Below are 21,994 nucleotides of genomic sequence, written 5' to 3'. Positions count from 1 at the left end.
CCAACCCTTTTACACACAGACTTTGTCCTGTTTCTTCTTTTATGTAAGAGCCCTGGATAACCCTGGGATCAAAGAAAAAGGCAGATGGATAAAGTACACTAGGTGAAAGCAACTGAGTTCATTCTGCATTTCACTTGTGCCCTGCCTCCCTGTGAGAAATGTTGGGTGGAACGAGAGCAGAAAAACACAGGCAGAAGGAAAATAGAAATGATGCTTTGCTCAGAGCACTAGAAATATCAGAAATTTAAACAGAAGTTATTCCTTTTGTTGTACTTTAGCTGTGCCTCGGGGCTCTTGGACACAGCTCTGTGGTCCACGCTTGCTTCGTCTTCCCTTCCACTTTGTTTGGCCCCAAGCTGTGGCTGAGCACACAATGTGGTCACTGACTGCAGAGCAGAGCTCCCAGTGCATCAGAGCATTAGCTGGCAGCTGGGCAGACAGATTTACACATCCCAGATGTCCAGGGTGCTGCCTCCAACTCATGCAGGCAGTGTCAGAGAGGGTTTAAAACCAGCAGCGTCCTCCCCCTTGAATTTCTCTCCCAGTGCAGCTCCGTGGCAGCTCTCCTTATATGGACGGGTTAGAAAGCAGTCAAAGGGATATCCTTAATAATTCCAGCCTGTGGCAGGAACAGAGATCTTCAAAATGCAACCTGGGGTTGCTACATGAGAGCCCTGGCCCCGCTATAACCCCTGCAAATCCAAGTTTCCACCCCTGCAGCCTTTCTAAACCAGTTCTCCACAGCAGAGCTCACTCACACCACTGGCATGAGCGAGAGTGTGGCACAAGATGGCAAAATCCATCCAAGAATCATAGAATTATTTGGGTTGGAAATTACCTTAAAGACCATCTAGTTCTGACCCACCTGCCACAGGCAGAGACAATTTCCAGTAGACGAAGTTTCTCAAAGCCCCATCCTGCCTGACCTTGACCACTTCCAGCAGTGGCCATCTGAAACTCCTCTGGGCTTGGTATAAAATGCTTCAGACCATTTTGTTCACTCCAATCAGATAGTTGAAAGCTTCTCAGTCTTTTCTAAAGCTGTTGCTATGAGAATGCACAAAAATGCTAAAAAAATCCTTTTAAACAAGAAAACAAAGCAAACAACTTGGCTTTTGTCTGTGCACAGAAGTATGCTTCAGCTGAGCCCAGAGGTGCCTGAGTTAATATCTGTTTTACTTAATCTGGCAGCCTGATTTCTTCGAGGATGTACTCTCTGAATTGATTTCTGTGCACCTGTCAGACACATTGCTCCAACGAGGCAGGAACTGGGAAAAAATGTTATCTGATGAGTTCAGCTCTGGACAAAATCAGCACAAGACCCTGAGGTGCATTTTTATACAAGCATCAGCGTGTTTCATTAAAAATCAATAGAAAATTGCAGAATGCCTAAAAACTCAGCAACATCCCAGTGACTAGAGAGAAGCAAGCCCTGCCAGGCAGCTGTGGCTGAGAGGAGCACGTGCCTTGCTGATGCTCAACATCAATTTCCAGCAGCAGTGAGGCTTCACCACTCCAGTCATATTGTCAGGGAAAACAGCTCAAATAAAATATTGCAGGGACTTTAACTTTCCAAAAGCACATGTGGACAATGCACTCTGCTCTCTGCTGCTCCACACACCTGCCAGAGCAAAGAAACAAGTAGACATGGATCCTGACACACCCTTTAGTGTGAGGTGCCATGGACAAAAGGGTGGACTGGATGATCTTGGAGATCTTTTCCAGCACTAATGATTCAATGATTCTGTGGCCTGGGATGAGCAGGGATGAGCAGGTCAGGCTCATCCACAGCCAGGCTCTGAGGCTACATGCCCTGTTCTGTGTCCACTTCTGGGCCCCTCAGTTTGGGAAGGACATTGAGGTGCTGGAGCAGGTTCAAAGAATGAATCTGGTGAAGGGTCTGGAGCACAAATTCTGTGAGAAGCAGCTGAGTGATCTGGGGGTGTTTAGCCAGAAGAGGAGGTTCAGGGGGGACTTTATTGCTTTGCAACTCCCTGACAGGAGGCTGTGGCCAAATGAGGGTCAGATTCTTCTCCCAGGCAGCCAGACAAGAGGACAAGGCCCCAGACTGCACCAGGGAAGGTTTAGGTTGGACATCAGGAGGAATTTCCTCACAGCAAGGGTGATCAGACACTGGAATGGGCCGTCCAGGGAGGAGCTGGAATCAGCATCCCTGGAGGTGTGTAAGGGTAGGCTGGGTGGGGCACTCAGTGCCATGGCCTGGTTAACTAACATGGATAATTCTGTGATTCTGTGATCACTCAGCAGGATGTGCTGCCTTCAAGGATGGCCAAACCCAATCTCTGTGCTGAGATGAAGCCACAGACTGAGGCTCAGGGTTTTGTTCCCCAGATGCCCAGAGCCGCCCTGAGGAGCCATGTTCCCACTGTGCACCTTGCTTCCCTCGCTGTGAAACAGGAAATTTCCTTTCTCCACCTTCATTGTTGGTGTTTGCTCTGCAGGGCCTCTCTCAGCCTGTTTGCACTGGCCTCATACAATGGAGTCACAATCCGAGGTGTTGCCACTGCAAAAATAGAAACGGAGAACAATGTCGCTCTTCAAAACAAGACTTTGCATGTATCCCATTGTGTAAAATACACTGCTTAAAATCCATTCACTGTGCTAAGCAGCATTTAAATCAAAGGCAGAATTCATATCATACTTGGTAATCGACTGGGGGAAGTAGCTGTGGATTTTCTACCTTGATTTGCAGTTTTCTGTGATTTTCCTTCAAAGTCCCTTTCCTCTGAAGTCAGGTGGGATCCCCATTAGTGGCACTTTCATGTAGCTGAAGAAGTGTGTCAACATTTTCTAATATAGATTAAAGCTCCAGAAAACAAAAGGGACTGAACTGTTGGGCTCTCAGGAGAGCAGTGGGAAATAGAAAAATTACCAGGCATGATGTTGAAGACTCTCTCAGAATGCTTAAGAGCTGTGCATTTCAGTCAGTCCTTAAGCAGATACAGCTTTAAACAAAGCTAGGTGTAAAAGAAATAATATTTATGCCAGATAAAAGAATAATCTGCACAGATGCCAAATTTCATATGGGCTAATATTTTGATTTTAATTGAGCTCTTTGCTGCTATCCTGTATTTTTCTGACTGTGTTCCTTTCTCACCTAAGGCAAAAAATTAAATGTTATAAAAATACTAATTTATTTTTAAGTTTCTACTCTCTGCACCTAGTGACCATTGCATGCATAACATTTTAACAGCAATTTACATGAAAATATACACTGCTTGTTTCAAAATTAGTTCACTTGTTTTGCAGCTACATGATTGATGTTTCTCCCAAGCAAAAGTAACTCCTCTGAGCTCAGCAGAGCTGCCTCTGATGTTCACAAGGCAGCAGAGAAGGTGATTTAAACCTAATAAATCTTTTCAAGAGTAAATACTCTCTAAATGGAGTTATAGCTAACAGGCAGTACAAGAAATTCGTGGAAATACCACTGAATTAGAACATTTGATTCATAAGTTGTATTCAAGCATGGAATGATTAACAGAACATTTAAATTATTTAATGCTAACATGAGAGTTAGAAGTTTAAAGAGCTTTGGTTAGAGCAGAAACCCATCACTAATTCCTGTCACTTGGAAAAGCTACACATTTCAGAATTCATTTTCATTGTACATGTGGATGAAAGGTTTAAAACATTTTCATAAGAACAAATTCCCTGCAAATAATAAAAAAAAGAATTAAAAAATCGATCTGCTGAAAAATACTCAACCATTTTACTTCAAAACTTTTACATCGAGGTGAGGGTTGTGCTTATCCATGCCAGCAGTTAAATGCATTTCCAACAGCCTGAAAAATCTGGACTCTGTGCTAAAGCTCGTTTTCACCTTTGTGTAGAGCACTCCATGGCAGCTGGAGGACCAGATCTGGTTATTTGTGCTTGCTCTCAGTCCAGGCTGCAGCTCTGGTCTCCCAGAAAGCCACCAGTTGTCCCGTGGTGCCTCCCTGGCACCCCAGGGCTGTGCTCCCATCCAGGGTCACTGCCTCAGGTGCAGGAGTCCCTGTCACTGTCAGGGAAACAGCTTTGCTCAAACTGGCTCAGGTCTTTTTAAGAGGGAACAGAGGGAGCAGTTCAGATCAGGGTCAGTTAGTTCACACCATTTCACCTCATTTCTCCCAGTGGAAACATCTGAACTCCTCTGATGAAAGTGATAGCTTCCCATGGAAACTTCGGATTCTGTAGAAATCACATTTTATAGCTGAAAATTCCTCTCCAGCTCTGCAGAGGAATTTGGATTTATTTTTTCTGTTCAAATAAAAAATCCTCTGGCCTCAGCTCAACCAGACAGTTCAGCAGCTCCTCTGTACACCCTGGGCTGCAGCCAACCTGCAGCCTCTTGCTCTCCTGAGAGGAGCCTGCAAGACCCAGTTTTGTGCTGAAAGGGCCACCAAATCATCCCTAGAAACTGCCCTCCTGAGATCATGGAATATCACATTCTGCTTCATGTGAGTGCAACCATGCTGAAATAAATAAAGGATAAAGTATAAAGAATAAAGGATAAGGGTATCCAGAGCTCAGGTTTGCCCTCACCTCTCCCTTTCACAGGCACACAAAAACACACTGAGGTTTAAGACCATTTCATCCATCTCCATCTGTTGCTTTTCCAACATTACAATCACTCCATTGTCTGCAGCACTGCCACACTGGACAGGAAAGTGGAAAGATCCTCAGCAGGGTGTAGAGAAAGCATTAGCAGCATTTAAAACCTTTGTGGTAGCCAAGGGAAAAATAATAATTCCTAACTTCAGATTTTCTTATCAGAAAGTTTAAATATTTCCAAGACTTTTGGTTACAGTGTTTAACATTTCTGCTTCTCAAGTCATACAGGCTTAGAGCTGCTGCCCAAATGTTTGGCTAATCTCTGCAAGCTGCAGGGCAAATAGCAGCTCAGACTTGGTCCTGGTGCAAAGGACAATGGGTCTGATTCTTTTTCTGGGAAATGCAAAGCAGAGTTTCTGTCCTGCTCCTCCTTAGGCTCAGGAACAGGTATTTTGTTTCAAGCCTCTCAAGCAACGCCTCATGGGGAAAAATATATGGGAAAAAACAGCATTAAGGTCAGACTTCCACAAGATACAGACAAAGTGTCAGAGGCTGGTGTTGGGATGGGGTTACAAAATACCATTTAATCTTCCCCCTGCCCAAAACAGGACTGATGGTATGTAAAATGTCAGCTACAGAAGCGCTGGAGTTTGGGCAAACCTGATTCTCCTGAGCTCTCCCACTGACCTCAGCATTACACTGGAGCCTGCTGGATCCAGTTCAGTGTGCCAAACGTGCCCCTGCCCCATCAGTCCACAGCTCAGAGCATCAGATGCTATTTAAAGTCCCACTACCCAGAGTCATCAGATGCTATTTTAAGTTATGCTGCCCTAACTCTGGAATGATGCCCAAGGCATCACTGTGCTGGCTGAGCCAGGCAGTGCCTCTGACTGCAGAGGTCTTGCTCAAGTGCTCATGGCAGTGCCTGGGACACACACACACACACATGTCCTGCAGGTCTGTGCCCAAATACAGCACCCAAAACACCTCAGCCTGGCACTAGACACCTCTTGGCTTTAGGTACCACAGCCAGCTCAGGACAGGCCTGCCCAGCTTACCTGGCACCAAGGCTGAGCAAGAGGAGTCCCAGGCTCTTTGCACAAACAGCAGCCAAGCTGTGGCTGCTTCCTTGTTTATATTCCTAGATTATATTATAAATCATATTTCCCTTAATATCAGGTTCTTGTAGAAAACACACTCTTGTCCCCATCTTGTATATCAGGCAATTTTTTTCTTTCTTTCTGGCTTTGGCATCTGTACCTCTTGTTGAAGATGCTGGTAAGCAGAAGGGCCATTTTTCCCCCTGAATCACACCTGGTGGAGGTAGGATGTGCCATAGTGCTCTGCCAGTATTGATAGGGCCTTCTGCCAGTGTAAGTCACTGGGACAGAGTCACTCCATCACTGGAAGGTCCAGCCCATAGTGGGGACAACCCCACTGCAGAGCTGCCTTTCTGTGCCCTTCCATTGTCTGCCCCCACTGTCATCTAACCCAGACCAAAGCAGATCACCACAGGCTTTAGAAGGACACCTAGAGCACAGAGCCAGCACTGTGAGGCAGCACTACCTCTGCAGGCTGCACTTCTCTCCTTTCCAGGGAAAAATATTCCCTTATCCTGACCTTTGAACAGTGCAAGTGTAGAGATGAGCTGCCTTGATTCCCCCCAGCCACACAGGCAGACTTGTCCTCCCATGCTCTGGGAAACACCCTGGTATTGCCTGGATACATTTCAGTGCAATTTGTTTCATTTTGCCACTAATCTCCCATTTATTCTGATGCTATTTACCAAGTCTCATGTTCCCTTGATAACTAGATGCCTGAAATAACTTTGGGGATATTCTTTTCCCCAGCACTCAGCTCAGTTAGGGGCATGACTTTTCCCTCACATGAATAGGAGGGAAAGGAGACAGGAAAATGGTCAAAAACTCTCTTTATTCCTGTATTTTTCTCCCTTGATTCTCACTTTTTATGTTTGGTGGAAAACTCCCACTCCTGCTTACCATGATCTCAGCATCACTGTTAGGAGACTCCAAATACATTCTTCACTGTCAGGTTTCAGGATTTTATTAGAGTACTGACTGACTTTATCTGTATTAAAAAAAACTGAAAATGCTGTAGTATCTGGTCTTTTACAGGTCAGGTCAGCAAAACTTGTTAAAATACTAATAAAGATACTCTAATTATCAGTTACACTTTAATAATCTCAGAGCTTTACTGTGTTTGCTATTAACTTGAACTAAAAACCTAGCTCCAAATAACACATTTTCCTAAATATTGTGCTAGAGGGATGGAAACTTCAAAAATATTTAGTAGAGCTAAAAATATTTTTTAAAACTCTATGTGTGTCCTTTTTTTTTCTTTTGTAATAGGTTTACACTACAGTCATAGCCAAATTTTTTTTCGTTCATTCATCTCAATGTCACAGACAATGACATGGTCTCAGAAAAGGCATTTCCCCTCCATCAGGATTAAGACAATATCCAGTATTCCTCATTGTTTAGGAACAATCACATTTTTTAAAGAACATGATCAGGTTCCATCTAGTTATGTTGCTCAATGCTACAGTTGTTACTCTGCCTTGCTTTTGGTTGGATTTAGTTCTCTAACTTTCAGTAAAGAGCAAAAAGACCTTCAATTAGGTTACCATTGAAATTCACACATCAGAGCCTGTTTGCCCACAAATTTACTCCATTTATCTGGCAGTTATTATTGGTTTCTAGCTCAGCAGCAGAACTGCCTTCCATGAGGACAGCTGATGGTGCACAGGGAGCTGAAACACTCAGGAAGCACCTCCCAGCCTGTGGCAGTGCTCAGCCCTCCCCTCCATTTAAGACAGACAGGAATCTAACAAAACACTGTCTTGGACACAATGTCAATTGCTTTTCAACTCCCCAAGGACTGTAATCATCCTTTTCCATCCAGCAGGGCTTTGCACAACCTTGAGGTCCCGAGAGCTCCCTCCACACTGTGTTACTGGAGAAACTGGGCATGGTTCTCTTGCAGACAGAGACCCCAGGGTTCCTTGGACCCTGCTATCAGTGGAGCTGAATTTGTTCAAGGATTGATTAGCATAGCAATAATTCATGGGGATACCAGGGAAATCCTCCAGTGCTGATTTTACAAACAATGAGGTTGATGATTCCGATAAATCAACTTCATTCATGCTGTCTATAAATAAGTAATGTCCCAGACTGAGAAGAAGCTGGCTCAAGATGTAGTGTTGTGCTTGTTCTGAAAGCTTTGGGAATTTCCATTCTCTTTCATCCATTTCTGGACCAAATTCATTCTGTTTCATTTTGCTAATCAGCCTCCACTGCTTTTGTGTTCCATGTCATGTATGCTGGCCAGCGCTGAAGCCTGACTTCTCAGGGCATTTTGAAAGATTGAGAATATTTCATTAGAGCTGCTCTATTAAAAATGATTGGTGGACTGGTACACCTCCTCTGTTTGCTGTCTCTGAGTGGCAAATACCCAGCTGTGAAGAGCTGCATTGTTTTTTCTCTCAGGTTCCAAAAAAACCACACAGCACAAGTTGTGAATCCTCCTCTAGGATGGCACCGTCTCCATGAATCTGTTGCTGTTGCAGAAGGGGACAATGGAACTGTCACTTGGTGCCAGCCTCCTTCCCCAGGGAGGCTGCAGCACGAGGCAGGACTGGGCATTTTCCCACTGATTCCACTGGGATCTTCAAACCTGCATGGCCAAGGAAGAGGGGAGGTGGTGCCCCTTAGAGAAAAGAGCCCAGGGTGAAGAGCAGTCCCTAGAGGCAGTGGGGAGATGTCTGGAAAGAGAACATTGAGAAGTGTTTGGATATCATTTTTCTGACCTGAAACATTCTCTTGAAAAAGCTTGTCACTGCATAGACAACCCCAGGCTTCCAAAGCCTTTAATGCTGACTTCCAAAAAAGCTTTATTGTTGACTTCCATGCTCTGGGAGCACTGCAGGAGTGTGGCTGTTCCCCTCCCCTTTTGTGAGATGCCTTCAGTGGGCGTTTGAGTTACAGTCTCCAGATTTTCCACTCAGCCACAGAGTTAAAGAATGTAATAAAAAGGCTTGCAAATACAAAAGCCAAGAATGACTGGACTTTAGCCTTAAGAAAGGAATAAAGCACAGCAAGACTCATTAAATAATGAGGATAATCAACCAATGAGAGCTTTAGATGAGCCATTGGGGGCTGACAGGTAGGAATAAGAAAGTCATGTTACCTCTGGCTAGATCATTAATGAAACCATTGCTAGACCACACTGTCTGGTCACAGCAACTGCTCAACAAAATATTTGGAAAATAGCTGCAAGAATAATTTAAGAACAAGAAAATATGCCTTGTAGGAAGACACTAGATAAGCTATTTAGAGCAGAATAAATGATGCCATGAATCCTATCTGGCTTTAGAATCACTAAATGTCTGTGGCCTAAAGACAAAGCAGCAAATTCCTCACCACCTCATTAGACCAAGAGCTACAGGAGTGAAATCAGCTGAATCCCAGCCCTGGAGGCCTCTCTGTGCTCCCACCACAGGGAGCAGACTGGAAATGTTTTTCAGATATTGTAAATATCAGATGGGCAGAAGTATTTGCTCAGCAAAACATAGATCTCATCCATTGATGAGGTGACAGGGAATGGTGAGGTTTACTCAGAGCCCTTTCTTTGGAAAACTGGCTCTCAGAGATCTGTGTTTGACTGGTGGTAGATGATCACAAGAGCAATTCAAAGCATTTAGTAAAATTTACACATAAAGTGGAGCATTTAGGCCAATTACAGGGTAAAATAGCATGCTTTTGATTTGCTTTTCAGAAGAATGTAGCTAAGCTGCAGGGTAAATTTGGGGTAGAACATTGATTTGGCTGCATTCAAATCTTGTTTGTCATGAAGGAGGGAGTGGGAGAACATTCCTTGAGCATCAAATCACTCAAATTCCTGGAGATGACCCTTATGCATGGACGTGAAGAAAGGCCCAGGCTGGAGTCACTGACCCGTGTTGAGCCAAGGGTTCTGTAAAACCAGCTCTTACCTGCCCTGGGTGTGTTGGCCACAGGATTGCCTTTCAACCAAAACAAAAGGGAATATTTCCAAGGGCAACACTGCAAGTGAGGCTTCTGGCTAAAGTGGGAACCAGGCACAGAGCTCAGCTGAGCTGATTGTCATGGATTATTAGCCTGCATGTCTGTCCTTAAGGTCTTTTCACTCTTTTTTTTTTTTTACTGTCTTCCTTTGGTGGCTGCTGGATTGTAGCATCTGCAGGGCTTTTATCTGCAGTTTCCAGAGCATTCCCAGCTTCAGTTGCAGCAGTGCAACATCTTCTGAAGAGTGGTCCACAGCAACAGAAATTGTTTCCCAGATGGTGACCCGAACAAAATCAAAGCAGCATGTGACACCAAATCCATGAGTTTTATTTTCTCCACCTGGATTAGCCAAAGACAGATATTCTGAAGAAAATTATTACCCAAAATAGGATTCAGAAATGCACATGAGGCACTTAGAAGGTTCTATAAAAATGCACTGCCCACATTCACTTTTTGTTTTCTGATGGAATATTCAAAGCTCCTATTTCTTAAATCCTGGGATATGCAGTTTCAGCTCAGTTATTTAGATGCCTGACCATTATGGGAACCAAAGGGAATTAGAGATCTGAATGTCTTTGATCTAAATGCCTTTGAGGTGTTTTTGAGTTTCAGTGCATAGTTGGGACAAGGATCCTCAAATTCCAGCCACAAAGACCCCCATTTAGGAGCTATGCAGTACAAAAAGAAGACAATTTATAAACCAGATTTTTGAAATCACTTCAAACTCCTACCAGAACACTCCTGTCCTGTCTGGTGTAAGCTCCAGAGACCAGAAGACATCTGTAGAGTGGAGGGGAATTCCCAGTTCATTACAAGAGATTTCACAAAACTGCATTTAGGAAGGAAGGAAAAATATTACCCAGTAGCAAACACACAGTCAGTATCCCCAGGGACATCAGCTGCTGGAGAACAGACCACATTCACTGTGTCAGGAATCACAGGAATTACCCTGAAAGGTGCCTAGAAGGAACTTGCTGACCAAGATCTGTCCTTTTGCCCAAGTTCTGATTTTATCCTTTTTCCCAGATGAAAAAGAAACAGATTTGGGCATTTCTAGTGCCAGCAGGTCAACCAGAACTGCAGCTGTTCTTGTACTGGTGGCCATCCCTGGGAGTGTTCAAGGTCAGGCTGGATGGGGCATTGAGCAACCTGGTCTAGTGCCAGATATCCCTGAGATGGGACTTGAAGCTAGAGTGTCTTTAAAGCCCCTTCCATCCCAAACATTGTATCATTTTTTGATTATTCTGTGTTAAGCAACATGCACCAGGTATGTGAACAGTCAAATGCACAGATTAATACTCCAAGCTTGCTGCCTAGGGCTGAAGATGGCCCTTGTGAAAGTCTGAGGCTTGAAGCAGTCTAATTTGTCCAAAACCATGAGAAAGTCTTTCCACCCAGGCAGGTGCCACCATCCCTGCTTGCTCACAGGCTCCTGGCTTCTTTCTCTGAAGCAGCTGGACCTTAATTTGTTGGCAGGAAGGCACTAGAATAAATAAATTACTTTTCCCGTCTGATGTCACTGTAGACACTGCTTGGCTCCTGTGTGTATTCTGGCTGGGGGTTTCACAGTCTTTGGGTTCTGCAAGCACTCCTTCACTGGCATGGAAAAATTCCCCCTGATGTGCAAATCCACTCTCCTGTGCCACAGCTAAGTGTGGCTGAGATATTGCATCCTAGCTTGGTGTCATACAGAGATTTATGTGTTGCTTTGCTCCATTAATCAAACTGAAGATGTTCTGAGAGTTCAGCAGACAATTTATGTCCCATTGCTGTCAGTGCAGGCTGTGAACATTGCTGCTGTCTGGATGAAGGGCTCTTCCACAGGTGCAGCTCAGTCCCAAAAAGTTACCAAAGCACAATGGGAGAAGGGTTGGGCAAAGATTGGCCACTGACAGGTGGATCTGGGGCAATCTGGGCATGGAGAACATCAATGAAAATTGTCACATTGTCCCTAGAAACACAAACTAAGCATGGATTTAAAAACAGAGCTCCCAGCTCAGACCAGTTCCATCCCACACAATGTCCATCTACACCTTGTCCTTCTGCTGTGGTGGCCAAGCTCTGCATTGAGGTCCTCTAGCAGAACCCCAGACACACGCAACAAAGCCTTGGAGTGACCCAAAATAGTTATTCAAACTCTAGTAAGCAATACCCAGCTAATTTATGACCTAGAAATCATTTTTAAAGCAGTGTTTTACACAGTCTGCACTTGGTTAAAACCACCTAGTGAAGGGAGGGGAACATCTGCCCTGCTGCATCATCTGGTGCAACCCACACTGGAGAGAAATGAGGGCCAGGACTGTGCAAATATTCAGCCTGATTTTACTGCAGTCTCTACTGCACTCAGTGTTAAAGGCCAGGGTGTTTCAGTGCTTAATCAATAAACCAATACAGTCAGTAAATGACAAGGAGAGTTCATATTTGTCTTGTTACTCCAAGACTGCTCATAAAGTCGAGTTCACAATCCCATAAAGGAGCCTGCATTACCCCAGTGGCTGGGAAGGAATTCCGCACTGGCTTCCCATAGGCCTGTCCATGGAGAGAACAGGAAAAGATAATAACAGGGTAAGTAAGAGTAAACTGGAATAAAGCCAAAAGTAAGGCCTACAAATCTAGCAGAGCAATCTCAGCTCATAAATATGACCCACCAAGTAGATACTCTGAATAGACTTTTGCTTGACAGAGGCAGACTGATAAACTTGTGGTATAAAAACACCATGAAGTTTTCACAGGCAAAAGCCGTTTATTTCACAGGGAAAAGCCATTTATTTCACAGGGAAAAGCCATTTATTTTCACATCTGCTTTGCCTGCTAGAAAGTGTGGTGGAAATTTTAGCACCAATACATTAATCTGGACATCACTGTTTCAAGAGCCAGGGATCATTTGGTTTGCCAGTGTGAGCCATTTGGTCCCCACTGCATTCAGAGCCAGGAATCCAAAGACAACACTCGAGGTTTAGCCAACAAGGCAGTTTTGCTGGGGTGGTAGCTGCAAATTCAGAGGTGATAAGGGCAGGAAAAATATCCTCTGATGATGAGACAGGTTAGAACAATTGACAAGAAGAAAGAAAATATAAAGTTTGATGGGCAAAAGAAAAAGCAGGGGAGGGGAAAAAATGTAAAAAGGAGACAAAGAGAGAAAAAGAGAGGAAAACTAAAAATATAAGACTGGTGCCATTCAGAAATTCACAGCAGGATGCATAAGGGCCAAGATGTAGAAGGAGAATTAAAATGGGATATGCATGCTGGGTAGAGTCAGATGTATTTTTCCAAGACCCCTCCCAATTCTTATCCCTTGTGTGGGGGAAGAGTAATGGTAAGACACCACCAATCTCTTTATTCCCCCTCAGCATTTCCCAGAGGTGACCAGAAGCCAAACTGAACTGCACAAGCCATCAATCACTGCTCAGTGTGTGGCTCCACAGACCTGCTGCAAAACATCCACTGTGACTTCATGAACCACAAAGCACAGATAAGAGTCTAGGAGTTAAATCCTTCTGGCAGAGCACAGCACACTCGAGGTGGACTGATCCTCTATCCAAACAGCTTATCTCCAAACCATATTAATTACTGGAACACACCAGCAATTTGTATCTGCACCAGGGCTTTTTGCCAGTGCAGCTCTCCCAGTCAGTTGCCACCAAGAAAGACATGGGCCAGCAAAGCTTCCCAGCAGAGTAAATTTCAGTGCAGCTTTTAAGTTTTTTAAGCACTGAAGATGTCTTTGCAAGCAGGACCCAACCCAGTCTGCCTGTGCTCAGGGTGAGCCAGCAGGAGAGGCAGAGCTGGATAACCCTGTCAGCACTGATGTGTGGCTCATGGATCTTCAGATTCATCAGAAACACCAGCTGACCTGTGCCTCCATGTGCCTCACAGCTGTCCTAAGAGCATCCTGCTTTGGAGGAGCTCTGCAGGCTCCCTGCACATTCCACCAAGGACTGACAGTGCAACTGCTGTTTGCAGCCCTAGAGACCGCGTGTCCTCACAAACACCACCTCGGCCAGCTGTGCATTGCAGCTGGAAAATTGCCTTCAGCTGAAGGGTACATCTTCCTACAGCTGGCCCTTGAGCAGAGTAAAACCTCCAGAGCAGCTCTGGCTCCTGCATTTCTTGGCACAAGGGCGGATTGGAGGCTTGCCAAGGTTGCAAGTGGGGGAGAAAAAGTACATTTCCCACTGCCTCCCATGAGCTGTGCTGACCACCTGTAACACCCACTGCTTCTAAGGAGGCAGCTAAGAAAAGCAGGAGTGTTGCCAGTAACTTACACAGTTCATACCCCTGCTGGGCGTTCTGGGATTCCTTACACCACAAGAAGTTGAAAACCACGGCACCAGGGAGGATCATTTAAAATTATTTCATTCAAGTCAGGTTGAAGGAAGAGGATGGGGCATCTGGACTGTCTCCTGTCTGTGTTGGTGTCCATGTCCCCACTGTTGTACTTTTTCCCCAAGCTCTTCCACCTTTGGGCATCCACGCCCAGTGTCCATGAGTCCCCTGGGAGCTGCAGAGTGCAGAGCTGAGATGAGGAGAGGGAGCTCTCTCCCCTTCCCCACCTCCTCTTCCAGTGCACATCACAAAGCAGCCCCAGCAGTGGGTGAGTGCAGCCCATCCTGCTCTCATCAGCAAGTCTGATCCTCACTGGGCCTTTGTACTTCCAGGATGTCAGGTTTGCTCTGTTTATGTGCTGATAACACTACTGTGTCTCTGCAAGCAAATAAAGGTGCTGAATAGTCAGCCTGTCCAGTCACACTGGCAGAGACTTTCAGTCTAAGAGATTTCAAACAGGACATTGTTCCCCAGTGCAGGAGCTATTAAATTCCATAAATTTGTAGCTGCTTTGCTAGTACAAATTTTATCACCAAAAAAAAAAAAATCAACAAGATGCTGCATGATGTTTTCAAGTCTCTTTTTTTTATTGTCCAAAATAACTATTACTCATTCCCAGCCCTCATTAATTGCAAGTTGTGATCACCTGATGGGCAGCAGTCTGAGCCTCTTCCCCCATTCCTGACAAAACCTTATGTTCATTCCTATGTCCTGCCACTTGTCCTCATGTTTAAAAAAATTAATAGTCCATATGCTGCAACAATATAATTATTTTAAGCAACCTTCCTGACAACTGTTTGAAGGCTTCCTGTTGACTAATGGGTGGAACTGGACTGGCCCCCTTTCTTTCCAGTTGAGTAGTAATGATTTAAGCAGATTAACTGGTTAACTAAATGTCATTAACCCAGATCATGTCCTTTATAAGAATAACACTGGTTACAGGAATCAGCTAATAATGGGGTTCATCCAAAGGCAATGAGAAAACATTTTTGTCAATGTCAAAATTTGTCAATGGGCTCAAAATGAAGTTCAACATAATTTCTGCTAAAGAAGTAAATATGCTGGATGTGATCAACAAACTAAGCTTTCCTTCATTTGCAACAGAATGTGGTCAACATCCCTGAAAATATTCAAGCTCCTCTTTCTTCCTGTCCTTCAAATCATCCACCACATAGCCCCAGGTACTAAACACTGCCACTTCACCTGTGATGGCACAGGGCAGGACAGCTGCACCTCCAGTGAGACCCACCAAACACCAGCCACTGCTGAATGCTTCATCATTTCACAGCCTGGAAGAAATAAAATAATACAAAACCCTCCCAATGATCCATGAACAGCCCACCCCAATGCCCATGGTGGCGAGGCAGGAGTCCTGTGCTTTCAAGTCCAGGGTGCTCAGTTGGTGGCTGCAGAGACAGGCAAAGGTCCCTCTGTCTCTGGACCCTGATGGCAGCAGTGTGTGCAGCTCATCACCCTTGGCTGTTTGTACAGAAATAAGATCTTGGCATAAAGGATTTGCTTTTATTGTGATTCAGTTTGGGTTGGATAGATGTGCTGGGTTCAGGATGCCCAGTGGAGGACACCTGCTAATGTGTCTATTGGCATTTTGGGATTAAAACACTAAATCAAAATGAGGCCACTGGTCTGTGCATAAACAAATTTCTCATTTCTCTCTTCCAGTAACCGTGACTGTGGGAGGACAACAACACTTGCTGGGGCTTTATGACACTGCAGGGCAGGTAAAGGATTGCAAAACATTTACCATTTTCTTTCCCTATGGTTTATTTGTTACTGTCATACACTGGGGTTTGTTGTTCATAATATTTGTGGAGTTTGCTGGGGGTTTTTTCACAAATCATAACAATCAGGTTTGAGTTGTAATGATTGAACTGCTGACCTTCTCCATTTTGTTTTCATTCTATTTCAGCAGTAAAACACACAAATATATTCATCCCTAAGATTGTGTTTTGCCTAATCAAAAAAAACAAAGCTTGAGGAGGCTGTGCAACCCCCCATATATCCACCTGCTACTACAAATAAGATGCTTTGTGTAATCTGGGTTTTCTTACCTTTACCACATGGTGGCATTAAAGATACAGAGAATAATTCCTATTTTCAAGATCACAAAACTGGTATAATTCAGCATCAGTCTATCAGTCACCAGCTGTTGACTTTTTAAGTGGTAACCCAGCCAGATTTGCATCCATCCCAACACCCCAACATTCTTCTCCCAGGACAAGGGTGTCCATTACAAGAGAGTCTGTATCCCATGCTTACTTACATGTAGAATGCTTTTGCTGTTTCCACTCTCCACACTCTGATATGGTGTGATTGCACTCAAAGCTTGCAGAATAATTTCACCCCCTGGACAGGAGGAGAAATTATTATTATTTCTTGCTGCTTTGCTCTGCCAGCAGAGGGGCAGATGGAAGTACAGAAAGCAACACATTTTTTGTGGTGAGATTTCCCTCTCCTGACTCCAAATGCCAGTGAGTGACAAAATAAAGAAAGAGACATAGTCTGCACAGAAACCTTGCAAAAAATCATCTGTTGAGAGCAGAGGGAGGAGGCTCCAGGTTCCTCACAGACTGGGAATGTTGTAACCCACATCCACCAGCTCCTCCAGTCACTGCTGACACTGAAGCCAACAGGAGAGAGAGCAGATTTGGGAACTTGCTTCACTCCCTCTGGGTTCCAGCAGCCCTGGATGCAGGGCTTTGCTTTCACCAGGAAAGCACCACCTTCTTGGCTGTACTGGTTTTGGCCATGACTGACTGCCATGAAAGGCACAAACAGTGCAGAAGGAGACCCTGCTGTCTGCAAAAGGCCACTTCATGCAGAATATACTTTGCAGCACTCTGCAGAGAGATCAAAAAACCCACACCAGAACAGACTGTCACTTCCAGAAAAACCTGCACTCAGCAGAACTGGGGCTTTGATGACTTGGATTTCACTTCCTTTAGTTTCATTCTTATCATGTTTCTGTAGGCAGCATCAGTCTTAGCTGCTTTGGTGGCCCTTACAGACCACACATCTTTCCTATCTACATGGTGAAAACTGATGATTCAAAAGCCAATCCCAAAATATGACCCAAGCCCTTGCCCCACGTCCAAACCCTGTTCAGTCTTTTATTCTGTGTTCACAAACTCTGAGCTCAGAGCCTGTGCCACGATCCATCAGCCCTGCAAGCCTTTGCAAGCCAGACTGGAGTTATATTCAGTTCCCAGTCAGTTTTCACCCCGTGCCTTAATATTCCTACTTGTTTTTTAGGGCTGACAGTTCCACCTGCCACCCATTTCTGCAGCAACACCTCCTCTCATTTGTCCTCCTGAGCCAGAAGGAACACTCAGCTGTCTCTTTGACAAGCCTCACCCCTCCATCCATTCCTCATCATTTTGCCATCCCCTGCTTCAAACTAGACTAGTTCAGCACCTGCCTCCAAACCCCTTCTCTAGCTCACCAAGCTCAGGTCCCTTCCAGACCCTGCTCCAGAGGACGTGGCTCTCTAGCCAGAGCTCAGAGTGTGAATCAGCTCTTGATGACTGGATTGTCCCCGTGGAGGCTGGAGGGATGATGCTTCCCACATGCTCCAGTTATAACAACAGATCATCTGGGTTGTTTCCTCCCTCCTTCTCCTTGTGCTGTGTGGCTTTCCAAAGGCATCAGTGTGAAGTCATAGCCAGAAATAGCCCTTGACACTGCGATGCTATAAAACATATGCTAATGAAATAACAATTGAAAAATGTACTCCTGCAGCAGGACCCTCTGTCAGCCTGAAGGGAGAGCTGGCAGGGACCCCAGAGTTGAGGTATCTGGTTCTCTGTATCCCTGGCACAAATGGTCCTAGGAGGAAAAAACTGTGGTCTTTTTGCTGGGCTGGACTCAGATGCAAAATGCTTTAGCAGAGTGTACAAGAGATCAGCACAGCAACGACATAAAAACAAAACAAAAAAGCCAGCTTTGCTGCATTTTTGGGGCCTAAACACTGCTGAGCTGATGGCCAAGGTGGAGGGGAGCGGGGAGCACCAACTGATCTTGGTCCTGGCAAGTCACAGGCAAACAACTCAGCAGGGCCAGGTCTGGCACTGGCATTTCCAGGCCAAACCAGTGGCCAGGCAATGTTAACTGGGAAGCCTCCAGCCCCTGAATAGCAGGCAGCACAATGCAAGCACGAGCTGGGAAAAAAAATAAATAAAAATAAATTACTGATCAGCCACAGCTCAAGCCCACAAGGACTCAAGTCCCTTTCCAAACATGACTGTCACTTGCTACAGCACCCCTCCCTGGATGGGCCCCATACCCATGCAAATGTTCAATCCCTTTTTTGCATCATTTGTGTGGTTGACCATCTTAGAATGAGAAATCGCCCAGTAGGGCAATTATCTTTTCTAAAGGTCCATGGCAAAGTTTTATTTTATTTTATTTTTAGTTTAGTTTAGTTTAGTTCAGTTTAGTTTTCTTTATTTGTTGCAAAGCTATCAGGCCTTCTCCTGGAGAGCAGGTACACAGAAGGGGTCCTTGTCTGATGTGGCCTGGAGGATCCTGTTCATGTACAGGAGCCCAGATCAACTCTTATCCATGATATTTGTGTTTTGACCTGTCTGTGAAGAATCCCATGTGCCCTGCTGGGAGGTGAGACCTCTGCTATGAGATGCATGGCTATCCCTGCTTACAACTTATATAATGCTCTGTGCTAATAGCTCAAATCAGGAGTGCTCTTCCTGAAAAAGGATTTTCTAGGGATTCGGAAGGAACAAGGAAAATGAAATTAAAAGCATGCTCCTGGAGCTGTCACAGCCAAGCAGAGCGCTCATGGTTTTAATCTGTAGTTTTAATGGTACAGTAAGTCCCAGCCCGTCTAAATATGCACGTCTGGAATATTGAAAATGGCTATATTTAGCCAATTCCTTCCCAAACCCGCCTAGATGAGGATTCCTTGCGTCTTGCTGCCACCGCGTGGCTGGTTCAGGAGCTAAACCAAAGGCACAGAAAGAATCTTGGTCAAGCAGCCGGTATCAGCCCATGGTGGCTGTGCCACAATCAACCTCAGGTTTGATGTTCTGGCTTCAGATAATGGCCCATAATCAGGCCAGGCTTTCCTAACCCACAGCTGCACATAAAACTGTCTCTACAATGCAATTTCTCCCCTGATCCCATCACCTTGGCATCCACTTTGTCTCTATTCACCTCTGCTGGGAGCTGGCTGCCACCTCCAGAGCCTTGGATAAATCTCCTGTCACTGACTTTGCTTCTTCATGAAGTGCATCTCTGGTATACCCACAAACATCTCTGAGGGGGTTTTTTCCCTGCTATTCCTTGAATCCTCTTCAATTCCTAATCCACTTTCTTGGGAGGTGATACATCCAAACACCTCCTCCTGTAAATCCTTCTTCAGATCCACGCCTTCTATGCCACTGGAAAGACATAAATATGTCAGTTGAAAAATACTCTGGTTTTACCCCAAATACTGTGGCTGTGAGGGCTGGAGGTAGCAAATGAGAATTTATTCTTCCTGTCAAAGTGGGTTTGGGACAATAAACATCCAGTTAGACCAAACAAAACATTTTGTTTGTGTTTCAGGATGCTTTTTTAAACTTTTCTTTCCTGACACAGAGCTAAATTTGGGCTCATGCTTCCTTTCAGAATAAATAATTAAATTTTGGGGGACTTTTTTAGAAACAGTTGGTGCAAACTGGTTTTGAGTAATTCATTGGTATATTTTGGAAAGTAGTGAGTGTTGATCCAGGAGTCTGGGTCAATTTATTACTGTATAGTCAGTGAAAAAGAGACTTCAGAAAGGTGATTTGCCAAATCTCCCTTCACAATTAAGTCCCTTCAATAGCTGACCCAATTAAAGCAAGGCAGAAGTAAGGCTGCACTAAAACATCATTTATTCTGACACACACTGATACAGTCCTGCATCACTTTCTCCTGCAGGACAGGCAGCAGCTTGCATTGTTCTTGCCCCTAATGTGGGTTTTCCCTGCCTAAAGTAAATGCTCTCAAATCTGAGAAACAGCACCCAGGTGTCTTTTTTCCCCTTTTTATTAACCTTATTTCCTTTTATTAACTAGTCTGTATTGGCAAAGCAAATCACACCAGCTGAGTTTTCACACAGTTATAACCAAAAGTGACCAGACTGCAGAGACTTGAGACTTGTCCAGAATGCAGAAACTATAAACTGCAGATCTACATTGCAGTCAGGCTTGACAGCAGCATGTATTATTGTTTCCCACACTCCAACTTTGTGTTCCTTTCCCCTTTTTAATTCTGGAACCCCTAAAAAAGCCTTTGGAACAGATGTATCCTCTCTAAAAAGCATCTGTTTCATTGCACTGAAGTTTTCTAAGAGGTTTCATTGAACAGTACCCACCAGACACAGCTACAAATGCTCCCACTGTCAGAAAGAGCCAGGCTATCCCTTTCACATGGCTTGCAAAACCTCTGCTTGCTCTCAGCTTCTCAAGCCTGAAAACAGACCTAAATTCTTCCCTGAAACTCAGCTATCAAAGCCAGCTCATGACATAGCACAGCTGTGATTCAAGTGTCTGAAAATTCACTCTCTTCACCACTAGCCCATGGAGAAAACATCCCTCCTTCCACCATCCATGGCCTGTGGAAACACTAAATCACCCACAGTGAGTACCCAGATACTGCAGGGCTGGATTTGATCTGTTTTTTGATTTCAGGATGAGTGTCTTCTGCTGGCTCCCACACTGCTGTGCACTCTGCAGGACCGTTCAGTATCACCTTCTGCACCACCATCTGCACAGATAACACAAACAAGACTTGTTCACACAATCACAGGATGATTGAGCTGGAAGGGCCCTTCAAAATTATCTAATTTCACACACACAATCACCCTCCCACCAGGCATAGGGACACTTTTCACTAGACCAGGTTGCTCACAGCCCCATCCAACTTTGAACACTTCCCAGAGATGGGGCATCTTTCAGTTCTTTTTGATAAAATGCTGATAAATCAGCACCCTTGTCCTCCAAAGAGTGGTTCCCCCCTCCAGCAGCCACGTGGAACTTAGAAGTGTGAATGAGTATGAACAGTGCTGGCTCTTCATGAAACCCAACATGACACCTCCACTTGGAGTCATCCCCTCCTTGTGACACTCTTGCTCTTGTCCCCTGGCAGGAGGACTACAACCAGCTGAGACCCCTGTCCTACCCCAACACAGACGTGTTCCTGATCTGCTTCTCCGTGGTGAATCCTGCCTCCTACCACAACGTGCAGGAGGAGTGGGTGCCTGAGCTGAAAGTCTGCATGCCCAATGTGCCTTATGTCCTCATAGGAACACAGGTAAAGCCTCTCCTGAGCATCTGGAAAGGTTTCCTATTTAACTCATAGGAAATTCAGTCAGATTTTTCCAGTAGAGGGAAATTCAGGGACCAGGAAAGAAATTCAATGTGCAGGTGTCCAGACTGGCAAAGCTCATCCCATCTTTTAATTCAAATGTATATTAATGTGGCAACAAGTCATAAATACCTATAAGGAGAAAAGTTTTCATACAGGTCTCTGATGAGGAGGGAAAAAACCATCAAAGTTTGTGGCCAGAAGCTGAAGCTAAACTTCAAACTAAATTTTAAGAATGGGAGTAATCAGCCAAATGACACAGGAAGGAAGTAGCCTCCCTTCATGCTTTTGCATCGACATTACAACTGGTGACTCACCATCCTGCTTGTGTAACAGTAATTGTCAGACTGAATGATCAAACCCCTTTATTTTGGCCTTAACATCTATTAATCTGTCAATCAAATAAAAATGGCTTAAATATGGGTTTGTTACCAAGAGAGAGTGGATAGAGACTGTGAGGGTAGAGATACAACCACATGGAAAATGTCAGAGCACTGGACAGTAACCTAAGTCAAATTAGAGAAACAGATCAAATTCTGGTCAAAATCAAAGACTTCATGCCACAGGAAAGGCAAATAATTCAAACAGTCTTTGTTTTCTACACTGGAATAATCTAAAACACCCTTTTAAAAATAAAAGCATTATCCTTTGGATCACACAGTCTGAAAATGGACAGGTTTGAAATG

The 21,994-nt window shown here is 44.6% G+C and overlaps 1 protein-coding gene across 2 annotated transcripts in view; it reads left to right on the top strand.

The window, feature by feature from the left end:
* The window catches only part of RHOJ (ras homolog family member J), a 61,806-nt gene that overhangs the window by 30,045 nt on the left and 9,767 nt on the right, over window positions 1–21,994 (top strand). For both annotated transcript variants that reach the window (XR_009487066.1, XM_059850515.1), the window contains exons 2-3: window positions 15,624–15,682; window positions 21,090–21,254. Coding sequence is in view for 1 of the 2 variants with exons in the window: in XM_059850515.1 (XP_059706498.1) it covers window positions 15,624–15,682; window positions 21,090–21,254 (224 nt within the window). In the remaining variant the exon portion in view is untranslated. The remainder of the gene's footprint in view (window positions 1–15,623; window positions 15,683–21,089; window positions 21,255–21,994) is intronic.

The sequence above is a fragment of the Haemorhous mexicanus genome, chromosome 6 (assembly GCF_027477595.1).
Source record: "Haemorhous mexicanus isolate bHaeMex1 chromosome 6, bHaeMex1.pri, whole genome shotgun sequence".
Lineage (NCBI taxonomy): Eukaryota > Metazoa > Chordata > Aves > Passeriformes > Fringillidae > Haemorhous > Haemorhous mexicanus.
Note: the sequence above shows the minus strand (reverse complement) of the source record. Positions and strands in the feature narration are given on the sequence as shown.